The sequence below is a fragment of the Pinus tabuliformis genome, chromosome J (genome assembly GCF_031772625.1).
Source record: "Pinus tabuliformis cultivar Carrire ecotype Pingquan chromosome J, CPIR1, whole genome shotgun sequence".
Lineage (NCBI taxonomy): Eukaryota > Viridiplantae > Streptophyta > Pinopsida > Pinales > Pinaceae > Pinus > Pinus tabuliformis.
In genome coordinates, this window is record NC_142295.1 from 158,790,293 (window position 1) to 158,803,032 (window position 12,740).

Consider the following 12,740-nt stretch of genomic DNA (forward strand, 5'->3'; position numbering starts at 1 on the left):
ACTCTTTCACTGAGCCTCAGAACTCTTTCATCGAAGAATATATGCGAATAATATATAGAGTACGTTTTTAACCCTTTCACCGAGACTCGGAACTCTTTCACCAAAGAATATATAAAGTACGTGTTTAACTCTTTCACGGAGCCTCAGAACTCTTTTTTAATATAAAATTATATTAAAAATAAATAAATCTAAAAAAATTATATTAGCTATGTGATAATAATTTAGGTCTTGTTGGCCAATACCACGGGCCCAAAAACCATAACTCATTTCAAAATCAAAATATTTTATAAACATTTTATTTTAACTTAATTTTATAATATTTTTTTAAATTAAAACTTAATACTTACAATATAACAACTTAATCATGGATATGTATTCTCATTTTACTATGGATATTAATAACCTCTTAATATACTTTGTTACAATACCATGGCTTATTAATACCACTTGCCCAAAAACTATAACTCATTATAAAATCAAAATATTTTATTTTATAACGTGTTTATACTCACATGAAAAATTTGTTTGTAATGAAGTCATGGAAAAGAAGAAAACACTGAATTCACTATATTTATTTTAAATTTAAAATAAAATTCCATATATATAAACTTAAATTCAAAATAAAATTTAATACATTTAAATTTTTAATTCAATTTTAAATAAAAATTATGATTTAGCAAAAACTTATGAAAAAAATCATATTATATTAAATTTTAATATTATATTAATTTAAATTATATTAAAATATGTTTTATGTGTCAATAAAATTATTATTATTACTTAAAATTATGAAATAAACATTAAACGACAACTCTATCTATAACACTTCTCTAAAATTATTCTAATATAAAACAAACCTCTATAACACTTATCTAAAATTATTCTAATATAAAACAAACCACTAATATTTACCAGCCTATACACCCATTAACTCTAAATTTAAACAAAGACCTAAACCAGTGATAGACATACACAACCCCACCCATTATGACATAATCTAGTGGAGTCACATCGTTTGTTGGAGTCTACTACCAATGAAATTACTTATGGCCGGAATAAGTATCTGGTGGTTGTGGAAAATTCCAAATCTTTGGCTCTTTAGTCTACGCTAAATACCTAAGAAAATAATTTTCTGCCGGCATCTGCAAACTTTTTAAGCCCGTGTCCGTGTTGTCTGCTTTCTGTCTGTATGAATAAACAAAGATTCGTGACCTGCAATCTTCAAGGAGCAATTTTGCCATTTAGATAGTGCATTAATTGCTGTTATTATTTCAGTTGTGGCATCGGGATTGCTTATGGAAGAAAGCAAACCACATGTGGTGGCTGTTCCATTCATGGCGCAGGGCCATCTCATTCCATTCATGGAACTGGCAAAGCTTCTGGCTTCACAGGGCCTTGCCGTTTCGTATATAACGACTCCAGGGAACGCCAAACGGCTCGAACCTCAGGTCCAGGGATCGAATCTGGACATCAGGCTGGTGTCCCTACCGATGCCTTCCATCGAGGGACTGCCTCCGGAAATCGAAAGCTCCGACAACGCTCCCCATCATGTCTTCCAGAAACTGGTTGGTTCGTCCCACAAGTTAGCCGGGTCTTTGGAAGAATGGCTGGAGCAGCAACTGAATACCGAGGACGTGCCCCATTACTTTCCCCCAATCTCGTGCATCATCGGCGACATCGCTACGGGATGGATTCACCGCTCGGCCCACAAGTTCGGGATTCCCATCGTGGTTTTCTGCACGGCCGGGGCGTTTGCCTGGTCCGTCATGCACTCCGTCTTCAACTACACGCCACAGAAGAGCGTGGAGGGAGACGACGAGTTTTTTGACGTGCCGGAACTGAACTTCGACCTCAAGCTGCGAAAACTGGACATGAACCCGACACAGCGGGATCCCGATTCTTTTCCTATGTGGGCTTTTCTGACGGAGGACATTAACAGCAGCATGGAGGGTCGGGGTATCCTCATTAATACGTTTTACGAACTCGATTCCTTGGGGATCGATCACCTCAGGCACTTGACCGGGAGACCGGTGTGGAGCATAGGTCCTATACTCGCTCCCGCTGTTTTCGACGATACGGTGATCGATCCAAGAATTATTAACAACCGGGGAAAGGCGGCGGATATTGATGAGGAGGAATGCTTGCGGTGGCTGGGTTCTCGGCCTCCGCAATCCGTCGTGTTTGTGTGTTTGGGGAGCCAATTTATTCTGAACGACAAACAAATATGTGCGCTGGCTATGGGCTTAGAGGCGAGCAGGCAAGCTTTCGTGTGGGCAATCAGACGCCCTCAGAGTGAGCCCAAACTGGAAGCGACTGAAGTGGGTTTGCCAGAAGGATTCGAAGAGAGGACCCGAGATAGAGGGCTAATTATATGGGGATGGGCGCCTCAGCTCCTTATTCTCTCGCATCCCTCCATCGGTGCATTCCTTAGTCACTGCGGGTGGAATTCTACACTGGAGAGCGTGAGCATGGGAATCCCCATGATCACTTGGCCCATGATTGCAGATCAGCCATATAACTCAAAGCTTCTGGAAGAACACCTGGGTGTGGCCATAAGGATATGTGTGGGTGTGAACAGTGTGCCAGATGAAGAGGAAGTAAGAAGGGCAGTGACCATGCTTCTAGCGGAGGAAGAAGGAAAAAACATGAGAAGGAAAGCTCAGGAACTGAGGAAGCATGCTAAAATGGCGGTCAACAAAGAGGGATCTTCATTTACAGATTTGCAGGCTTTTGTTCGAGACATGCAACAACTGCGCAAGAATTGTGTTGCAAGGGAATTTGAAGGGAATTCTGCAGCTATTGTAAAATGATCTTGGGATTTTAGTGTATGTTTTTATCCAGTTAGGGTAGATTGTTGGACTTTTCAGAAGCTGATTCTTCTCTACTCAACTACTCTTTGGAACTATGATATACAGATAGATAAGATTTTAGATTTAATCTAGATTATTCTAGATCACTTCTTTTATAAAGGTTTTATTTTGATTTTAAAATTGTTTTGATTCCGGAAATATAGTTTTAAATATTTTGTTATGATTTAATTTAATTTTGATTCGTTAAATTTTCTTAGAAGCGAATTCCAGTGCCATTTCTAACTTTGAACAAATTTGTTTTGCCCTGCACCCTCAGTGTTTGATTTGTTAAAGATCACTGCATCCATGTTTGTCCCTGTGAATGATGCACATATCAGAAATCATGAGAATTTGGAGTTGAAAGAAGTAGGGTAAACGATCAATAAAAATTCTTCATTCCATAGTAAAGATGGTTGAAATTCTTCATTCAATAATAAAAATTCTTCATTACAAGGGAACACGATGTCAAGTCACCAGTACTCTGAAAAAGACAAAAAGGTTGAAATTGAGTAAAATTCACATAGTTCAGATAGAGACTGGAAACACGAATATGAAAGTGTGCATCGTCGATCGTTTCGGCGATGAAAACAGTTCATTTCAACTACAACATAAAAATATTAATATAAATAATTATTGTAGAATGTTTAATATCGATTTAACATATAAATAAAGGGTTGAATTACTTCATATGCATGACGATGCTATAATCTCTGCAGCATTTTGAAAAAAATTGTAATTTACATTTTTTATATTTTGGTTATATTATATATATTTTGTATAAAAAAAATTTAAAAAAATTATTAAAATTATAAATGTGAGGTATAAAATTTGTATGAATATTTTAAATACTTTTATATTATTTATTTATTTAAAAATATATATTTTAAAAAATAATACCATCGAATTCAAATTAAAAAAATCAAAATATTAATTAATTTAATTATATCTTTAAAAATAAAATAATGTTTTTTTTCCTTTGTGATTTTCATTAGTAAAGGAAAATTACATATTGTAGATGCGAAATGTATATGTTGTATGTGAGGCTAAGTGTCTATCAAGTGAGAAAATAATCAAAATAGCACAGTGCACTCCACGGAGGCGCTGCCTTCACTAATATTAACATGAGCAAAAATCAGGCTCCTATTGAGCCAAGTTGACTATAATGTCCATATATGGTCGGTGGTAGAACTGATAGTGTGCACCATCCCTCTGCTCCAGGATCAGCCATGTGCCAAGAGGTCGGATCACAACTTCCTTGGATAACTTATCGGCAAATGAGTTGTGTTCCCTGTAGATATGACGACATGCAAAAAAATCAAAATATGTGAGGAGCTTATGAGTCTCATCCAGTATAGGTCTCAATGAATAAGCAGAGCAGTTTGAAGATTTGTTTATCCAGTTGCACACAATTTTTGAGTCCCCAAAAATTTGGAGATTCGTGCATTGTTTTTCTAAAGCAAATTGAATGAGATATTTAGCAGTAATCAGTTTTGCAAAATTGTTTGTGCCCCGCCCCAGGCCCTTTTGGATTTGAAAGTGGTGGGATTTGAAAAGGTATAGGATGGCTCCGCCCCCGCACCCGTCTTCCTATGCTGAACCATCAAAATAAGCCTAGGGTTGCGTGTGATTGATGATTTCAGGGACAATATGTTTGGGAGGAGGATTTTCCTCATCAATAGGAATGATGTGATAGTCTGCCAGAAGGCAGGCAGTGATGGAGGGCCAATGAGTGGTGTCCTGAAAAATGTATCTATTACGGGCTATCCATATTTCCCAATCGATGAGGAGAGGTAGGTTTCTAGCCTTGGTCGGGTAGCAGAATTCCACCAAGTGGACCAAGCTTCCATTATAGTCAGGACCTGCCAATTGCACTGGGTGGGGATGTTTGATAAAATAACATTCCAGAGGTCCTTAGTGGCCGACTTGGTGAGGAAAAGATGGTTTGAATATTCGGTAATGTTCTTGCATAAGCAGCACCAAAAAGGTCCGTGCAGTGCTCGTTTGATTAGATTTTCACCAGTGGGAGCCTTATTTTTTAGAATTGTCCACATGAATAGACGGGTTTTGGGAGACGCTTTTAGTTTCCACAAGTTTTTCCACCAATGTTCGATAGCTTGTGACCTACGAATATTAGCAAGACAGAGATATCCCTCCTTGGGGGAGTATATCCCATTTTTTGCATGCGCCCAGATTATCTCATCCTCCCCTTCAACAATTCTAATATGAGATTTTGTTAATGCTACCGTATAATCCTCCCAATGTTGATTCCAGTGCTCAGGGATATTCAAGCTGCAGGCCGTTTTCCAGGCTTGTTGTAGAAAGGTGGTGTGTTGCATATCTGCAATGTGGCTGATATGAGTAATACATGCATTGCTAAGATGGTGCTTAAGATCTTTGGGCAGCATGTGGGCATTACCGCATCCGATCCAAGGGTCTAGTCCAATGCGCACTGATGTACCGGATTGAATTCTCCAGGTGAGTCCTTCCCAGATAATGGGCATTGAATTTAAAACAGCTTTCCAGATGACTGATATCCCTATTTTGTTCTAGTGTGGTTGTCGAAGCCAGTCCATCATATTTAAAGGGGCTATGTATTTTGAAGAGGCCACCATGGTCCAGATGCTATTTAAAGTGATCAATTTCCAACCAAGCTTGGCTGCCAGTGCAGAGGAGAAGTCTTCCAACTTTTTTATGCCCCAGCCTCCCCATTTCTTTGGGAGTGTGAGCGATTCCCATTTGGCCCAGGCAAAAATTCTCCCTGCCTGCTTTCCCTTCCAAAGGAACCTACAACAAAGATTTTGGATTCTAGAGAGGATACCTCTGGGTATCCATGCTAGGGACATCCAATATACCGAAGTGGCTTCAAGAATGGCTTTGATGAGAACTAGTCTTCCTCCTCTAGAGAGGTACTTATGATACCAGATGTTGAGTCGTTTTTCCATCTTAGAGATTAACCATGTTCAATATGCTATCTTGTAGCCTAGGGGTTTCAGCCTATATCCCAGATATCTAAGGCCATCCTCCATTTGCAGAAGTGTAAAAGGGAATCTATGCAGTGCATACTGAATCTCATGGGGGGAGCATCCAGTGGCTGTAATGGTGGATTTGGTGTTGTTGATGACCATGCATGTTGCCAGTTGAAATAGTGAGATGGTGCTCTACAATATTGTCAGATCCCCAATCCCACCATCGAGGAAGATCAGCACATCATCCACAAAAAGTAGATGAGTTAGGATGCATCTGTTATTGATCTTGATTCCTTTAAGTCTTCCCTTGCTATACTCTTCTTTTATAAGTCTGCTGAGCCCTTCCATGATAAGTATAAATAATAATGGGGACAGAGGGCAACCCTGCCTGAGACCTCTTTCAGAGTGAAAGAAGGGCGATGTCACTGCAACAAACCCTCCAAAATTTTCAAACTCTTCTAAATTTTGGAGCCCCTTCACCTTTTTCGTAGCTACCACCCATCCTTGGAGTCTATTCGGAAGTCGGGAAACCCCAAAAAGGTCTAGAAAAGACTCATGTCTCTTATATAAGCCAAACCAAGTCGCACAAGTCGCAAAGATGCACAGGTCCCAAAGGCCACACAAGTCGCATAAGTCGCAAGTCACTAGGTCGCAAGTCACATAGGTCGCAAAGGTCACAGATCGCATAGGTTGTAGGTTGCATAGCTCGCAGGTCTCATAGGTCGCAGGTCGCATAGGTCGCACGCCGCATAGGTCGCAAAGATTGCACAGGTCGCATAGGTCGCAAGGTCGCACAAGTCCCAGGTCGCATAGGACGCAAGGGCGCGTAGTCGCACCTCCAAATGCTCAACTATCATGTGAGCCCCTAACCCTGTGACCTTCTGAGTCACAAAGTCGCAAAGTCGCCTTCATTACTGTCAGTCTCTTGTGCGACTATGTGACTCCGCGACTTGAAAAGGTTGCATAGGTCACACAAGTCGCAGGTCACATAAGTCGCAATGGACGCAGGTCGCGTAGGTCACAGGTTGCATAGGCCGCAGGTTGCATAGGTCACAGGTCGCATCAGTCGCATGACTCATATGTCGCAAAGATCGCACAGGTCACAAGGTCGCAAGGTTGCATAGGCCGCAGGTCGCATAGGACGCAGGTCGCATAGGTCGCAAGTCGCATAGGTCGCAAGGTTACATAGGCCGCAGGTCGCATAAGTCACAGGTCGCATAGGTCCCAAGGTTGTGTAGTCACACCTCCAACTACTCAACTATCATGCGACGCCGCAATCCCGCGACCTTCCGAGTTGCAAAGTTACAAAGTCGCAAAGTCACAAAGTTGCCTTCTTTACCGTCAGTCCCTCGTGTGACTATGCAACTCCACGACTCGCAAAGGTCGCATATGTCGCACAAGTCGCAAGGTCGCAAATGTCGCATAGGTTGCACAGATAGCATAGGTCGCAAAGGTTTCACAAGTCGCATAGGTTGCATGGGTCACAAAGGTCGCACACTAACCTATATCAGGCCCTGCAACCCATGCGACCCCACATGCGCGACCTAAGACTATAAATATAGGCATCAACTGACCATTTACTTAGTACCTTTGCAACTGTTTAAAAACAACACAATGCAACAATGCCCAGCATGTACGACGAGGATGAAAAGGAGTGTGAAAGGTGATATAACAATGATAATCTAACCACTCAAGGAAAGAAACGATTGATGCCAGATGCAATCTCCAAGTTGGTTTTCATATCATAAATGCTCATGGAATCATGGGTAAATTCCACTTTCCTTCCAGTGCTTGTGTGTGTCATCTGATACACTGAAAGAAGATTCACAGAAAGCCTTGGAATATGCAATACATTCTCAAAACTTCCATCTTCGAATTGCACTCTTCCTTGTCTAGTTGCTTCAACTATACAATTTCCCCCATGAGAATAGGAGGTCCCAATTATGCATGTAGAGAAGAAAAGGATTCCTTTGAAGAATCCATATGATGTGAAGCTCCTTAATCGATTATCCATTCTTGTGGTGTAGAATGTGGAGAAATCAAAGCATGACCACTACCCCTTGTTTCTAATGGTTTTTCCTCTGTCTTCTTCTTGGCACTTTCTGGAATGTGATGACCAAGATTATTTTGTTGAAGAGTCTTTGCCATCATATCAATAGTCTTCTACATGCAAGAGGATTCAGGATGATAACCTCTATTACAATAAGGACACTTGGAGTTTCCTTTCTTTCCCTTCTTACCCTTGGAGCTGGAAGAATCATCTAGAGGTTTTGGATTTCCTCCCTTTCTTGGATCTGAATCTCTTGCCTTTCCTTTGCCTTTGGATTGTTGATTTGGTTTTGAGTTGGAATTTCCTTTCTCATGCATGGAAAGTGCATGTGCATTTGGAGACTTTAATGAACCCATTTTGATGAGCTTATCCTGCTCATGAATGAGAGACTCAATAAATGCATCAAGTTTGGGCATTTTCCATTAATCTTCAGTTGCAAGTCTAAATGTATGAAATGTAGAAATGAAAACAACATATTTAGGACCCAATTTAGACAAAACAAAAAGGATAAATTGACCTTCTTGTTTGGATTTATTGATCCGACAATCATGTAATTGTAGAAGCAAAGATTTGAATTTCGTAAAGAAATCTTGAATGTTCTCAAAGTTGTTTGGATCTAAGGAATTTAGCTCATTTTCGAGAATATTAGCCTCCATCTCATCCTAATTTCTAAATAAATTCTCCAAGATTGTCCAGACCTCATTCGAAGTGTTGCATGTGTCCACATGGAAACGCAATGTTGGAGATATGGACAACAATAGAAGACCAAAAGCCTTGTCCATCCTGTTGAAGTATTTGGATTTTTCAATGGCGGAATTTGGTTCAGCTTCTGTATTCATAACTATCTGATACAAGCCTTTGCCTCTAAGGTGAAGCAAAATATCTAGCTTCCATTGGAAGTAGTTATACAGAGTAAGAATAGTTGAAGATGAGAACTCCATTCTTTCACCTTGTAGTTGTAGCAACAATTGCGACAGTTCTCCAATATTTTGATCTACAAATCAAATCTCCGAACAATTTCCAATTCTTTGATCTTCAAACCTACAAAATATTGTTCATGCACCTTCTCCAAGCCCTTGTAGCTCTGATACCATGTAAAATTATTAGAGCACAAATACGGATCTAGCTGAAGAATAATTGCACAAACTTGCAAGAAAATAAAAAAAGAAAATTGGAATCGAGAATAAATTTGATTACATGGTATTGGTTTGAGAATCAATACATAAAGAAACTAAGTTAAGTTTAGTTGTACATTTAATAACTATGGATAATTAAATCTAACTGAAGTTAAGTGTGTTTTATGTTCTATTAATGTGCACATGCAGCACATGCAAGCACTCAAATTAACTAACTAAAGCCAAATACACACCACATGTAAGCACTCAAGTTAACTAGCTAAAACCAAATTCACATCACATGCAATAACTAAAATTTAACTAAACCTTATTAATTACATATACATCAACCATTTTATTGCGTAAATGGTTCTTTTACATTTATTTGTATTTATCTCTTGCCTTTGTTATTCAAAGACTAGGGTAGTTTTAGTTTAAATGCTTCATAAGTTATCGCATATGTTTCAAAGCTGCGGTTTATGTTCAAAATTATTTTTCTACAATTGGAGTATTAATTCTTCAAATTTAATTAGATTCATATTGAGAGATGAATAATTCAGCTTTTAGTTTCATTTAGTTTACATTCTCGAAATAATGCACAACTTTTTTAAACCAATGGTTATGTTAAAAAGATTAGAAAGTATATAGTGTTTTTTTTTTGGACAATTCTTCCATATACCGCGAGAGTGAGCACCGCGCTGGCGACCAACCAGGGGACTACACCGTTCATGGCGACCAACTAGCGGTTTCTGTTAGCGCCTGCATCTGCTCCAATCCCTGTTCGAGGCCTTTCATGATCATCGACCAAATTCCATTGTGCCACGTCCTTGAAGCACCACCTGTCCAACATCTGTGATGTAGTTTTACTTGCTGTTTAATGTTCCGACCAAGCCTGTGTCCACACCTATCCACGTTCGCGAAGCACTACCTGTCCGACACCTGGGATGCATGTTTGCACGTTGTTTTCCGTGAAGCCTCTTGTCCATTGTCATGGACGTTCCTTTCAGATTTGCATTTCCTTCTTAAGTCATTCCACTCTGCAATAAGCGGGTTTTGCCTTTCTCTCCCTCCGCGCGCCCCCACGCGGGGTTTTCCTCTGGTTGTCATTTCTTTGTTTACGTCTTCTCAGTCTCCATTAGCATCGTGGGTGGTTCCTTACTGTGCTCGGGCATAACTTTGGGGACTTCATGTTATCATCATGTTCTTCGATTTTGCTACATGATAGACAGTCCCCTTCATTTTTGTATAGGTTCCATGGTTGCTCAGCTCATATGATAATGCTGGTGCTTCGGCGTTGGTTTGTGTTTGCGGCATTTTGTGGTGCTCATGCTCTTGGCGATTGCTTCGGATTAAGGTTAGTATAAATTTTGAATTGTTTATCAGAACAGGGAGTTTATATTCCTTTCATTTCTATAGTATCTCGGATCCGAGCAGTATTATGGAAAATTTTCCGGTGCCTGTTTTCCTATAAAAAGTATATGTTCAGGAAATGATATAGTTAGAAAGATAATGGTTGAATAGTCATCTCTATGTCATCTCTATTTTCGACTTTAAGTTAATTATAGACTCTCAGGGGGTTTCTGTTGTTTATTCTATCATCCTTCTTGATGGTAATTGAATCAGTTGTTAGCTCATTAGGGGCAAATTTACATGCATGTCTTTCTCTCTTTTGCCGGGCTCTTATCTCTGGTCTCTTTTCCTTAATTGGATTTGGGATCCCATAGTTAATTTGAAACACTATGTGGTTTTATCGAAGCCCTACTCTAATTTTAGTATAAAAATTGGTCCATGGTGGTGTAAGTGTAGTCACTGTTACTGTTGTTGTATCATTCTGCCAAGCCACTCTTAACTCCCTCCATTTGGATCCTTCATCCTCCGATTATTCTGGTCTCTGCGAACCCTGTTTCTTTTCGACCGTTTCCACTTTTGGTTGACCTTTTTGTCAATGTCGTAAGAGGGAGCGGGCTTGTTTCTCTTTCCTATTAAATAGGAGTCGTCACTTATATTTGTATTTCTGTCCTTCCTAATCGGACGACTTTTTTGTCTTTTATGGAACTCAGTAGTGGAGCCTTCCTAGAAGATCTGTTTCCTTCTGGTCCAGATATTTTATGAAGATTCCTAGATTTGGCCTGTCCTTTAGATATTTTCGTAGGTCATCATTCCCTCATTTTCCTAGAGAGTTTAATCCCCGCACATTTGGACTCTCTGTTTCCTTTTTTTTAGTATGGTCGTAGCTTTACTCTGACTTCTGACCTGTCCTTCTTCTCTTTTATTCGGGTGTTTATTTGTCCTTTCCTCCTTCCTTTTTTGACTCTTGTGTCTCTTCCCCATTTAAGTATAGGTTGTACTCTTTGTCCGTATGGATGTTTTTTCTGATGTGTCTATCGCGTCAGCCATGGTGCGGGCCACCATGGAAGCGGAGAAGAGATTTTGCAGGTCGTCCGCAAATGTTGATTGGCAATCTTCTCTGGAAAATAAGCTTATTCCACAAGCTCTGATCTCGGGGCATGAACAAAAAGGTGGCGGCTCTGATTTCCCGCCTCGTTGTAGGAATCAGCACCCTGCGAAGTCTTCCCCTCCCCCCTCTGCCATCAATTTGGATAGCTCCTTTCTCTTGGATAGGATTGCTAGCCTCCAGAAGCGTGCGTTGGTCAGTCGATGGCATTTTCCAGCAATGGAGGACGACCAAATGCGATCCTAGATTGGCTCAAAATGGAACGCTCTTTTGGGATACATACCGACTATTGTCCGACTCATGAACAACTAGTATAGCTTCCACTTTCTTAGTGACCATGATCTGGAAGTTATATTTGCTCTTCCTTGGGTTCATGATAAAAGTTTCCTTGCTCTGCATAAATGGTACATTGGTTTCAATCCTCTGCATAGTACCCCTCAAAACAATTATATTTGGATGAAGCTTCCGGGTCTTCCCATCGAACTGTGGACAAAGGAGACTTTGGCTGATATTGGCAATGCCATAGGGAGATTTATCTTCGTTGATCCTAAATGTCTCGGGGCCAAGGACAAAAGTGTCGCTTGGATTTTAATCAAAAAAGAATACAAAGGGGGTTTCCCTGAGCATGTTGATCTATCTTGGGGAGATTCATGCATCCAGTATAGATTGGATTACTGAGGTGTCCCATGTAGATGCTCGGTTTTTCATAAAATAGGTCACTTGAAATTAACCTGCCCTCGTCGTCCTAGTGGGAGGCAAAAGGGGAAGGATCATTTTATACGCTCTTCAGTCTCCAAATCAGGTTTGGGTGGTTGGGACCAAAGACGGAATATGGATAATGATTTGGGCAAGGTATCCGGACTTGGGAATATTCGTCATTCACCCCCTCGGGGCATATCTCTGGAAAGATCATCAAGCCTATCTTTGAAGAGGTCTCAATCTTTAGAGTTCATTCGCAGGGATCCCTGCCCTCAAAAGGAGAATAGTAATTTGTTCAGTTCTCCTTGCAAATCGAAGTCCCCTCTTTCTTTGGAACTTTCTCCTTCAGAAAGGCGGATGCTTTTCTCTGTCAATCCTATCCCCCCTGAACCTTGCCCGGATAAAGCTATTCCTTCTCCTCTCCCTATGCCTCATCCTTCATTGGATATCCCATCCACTTCGCACATCACTTATATATCATCATCCCCTCAATCACCTAAAAATCTCATTTCAACTTCTCAAAGGATTGTTTCCCCTCCCCCTCTCTTGCCTCCCTCCATCCCTTCCAAAGCCATTGCGGACTTAAAAGGGAAGGCTCCTTGTTCC

At 40.3% G+C, this 12,740-nt stretch overlaps 1 protein-coding gene across 1 annotated transcript; it reads left to right on the forward strand.

Annotated features, from left to right (window-relative positions):
* Positions 1–1,123: 1,123 nt before the first annotated feature.
* On the forward strand, positions 1,124–2,984 carry LOC149226143 (putative UDP-glucosyl transferase 73B6). The gene has a single exon (XM_089375221.1). It carries the CDS (start codon positions 1,296–1,298, stop codon positions 2,808–2,810), a length of 1,515 nt encoding a protein of 504 aa, XP_089231347.1. The 5' UTR covers positions 1,124–1,295; the 3' UTR covers positions 2,811–2,984.
* Positions 2,985–12,740: the final 9,756 nt, after the last annotated feature.

Excerpts from the sequence above, each read along its gene's own strand:
- LOC149226143 (XM_089375221.1), top strand. The coding sequence starts at position 1,296 with ATGGAAGAAAGCAAACCACATGTGGTGGCTGTTCCATTCATGGCGCAG.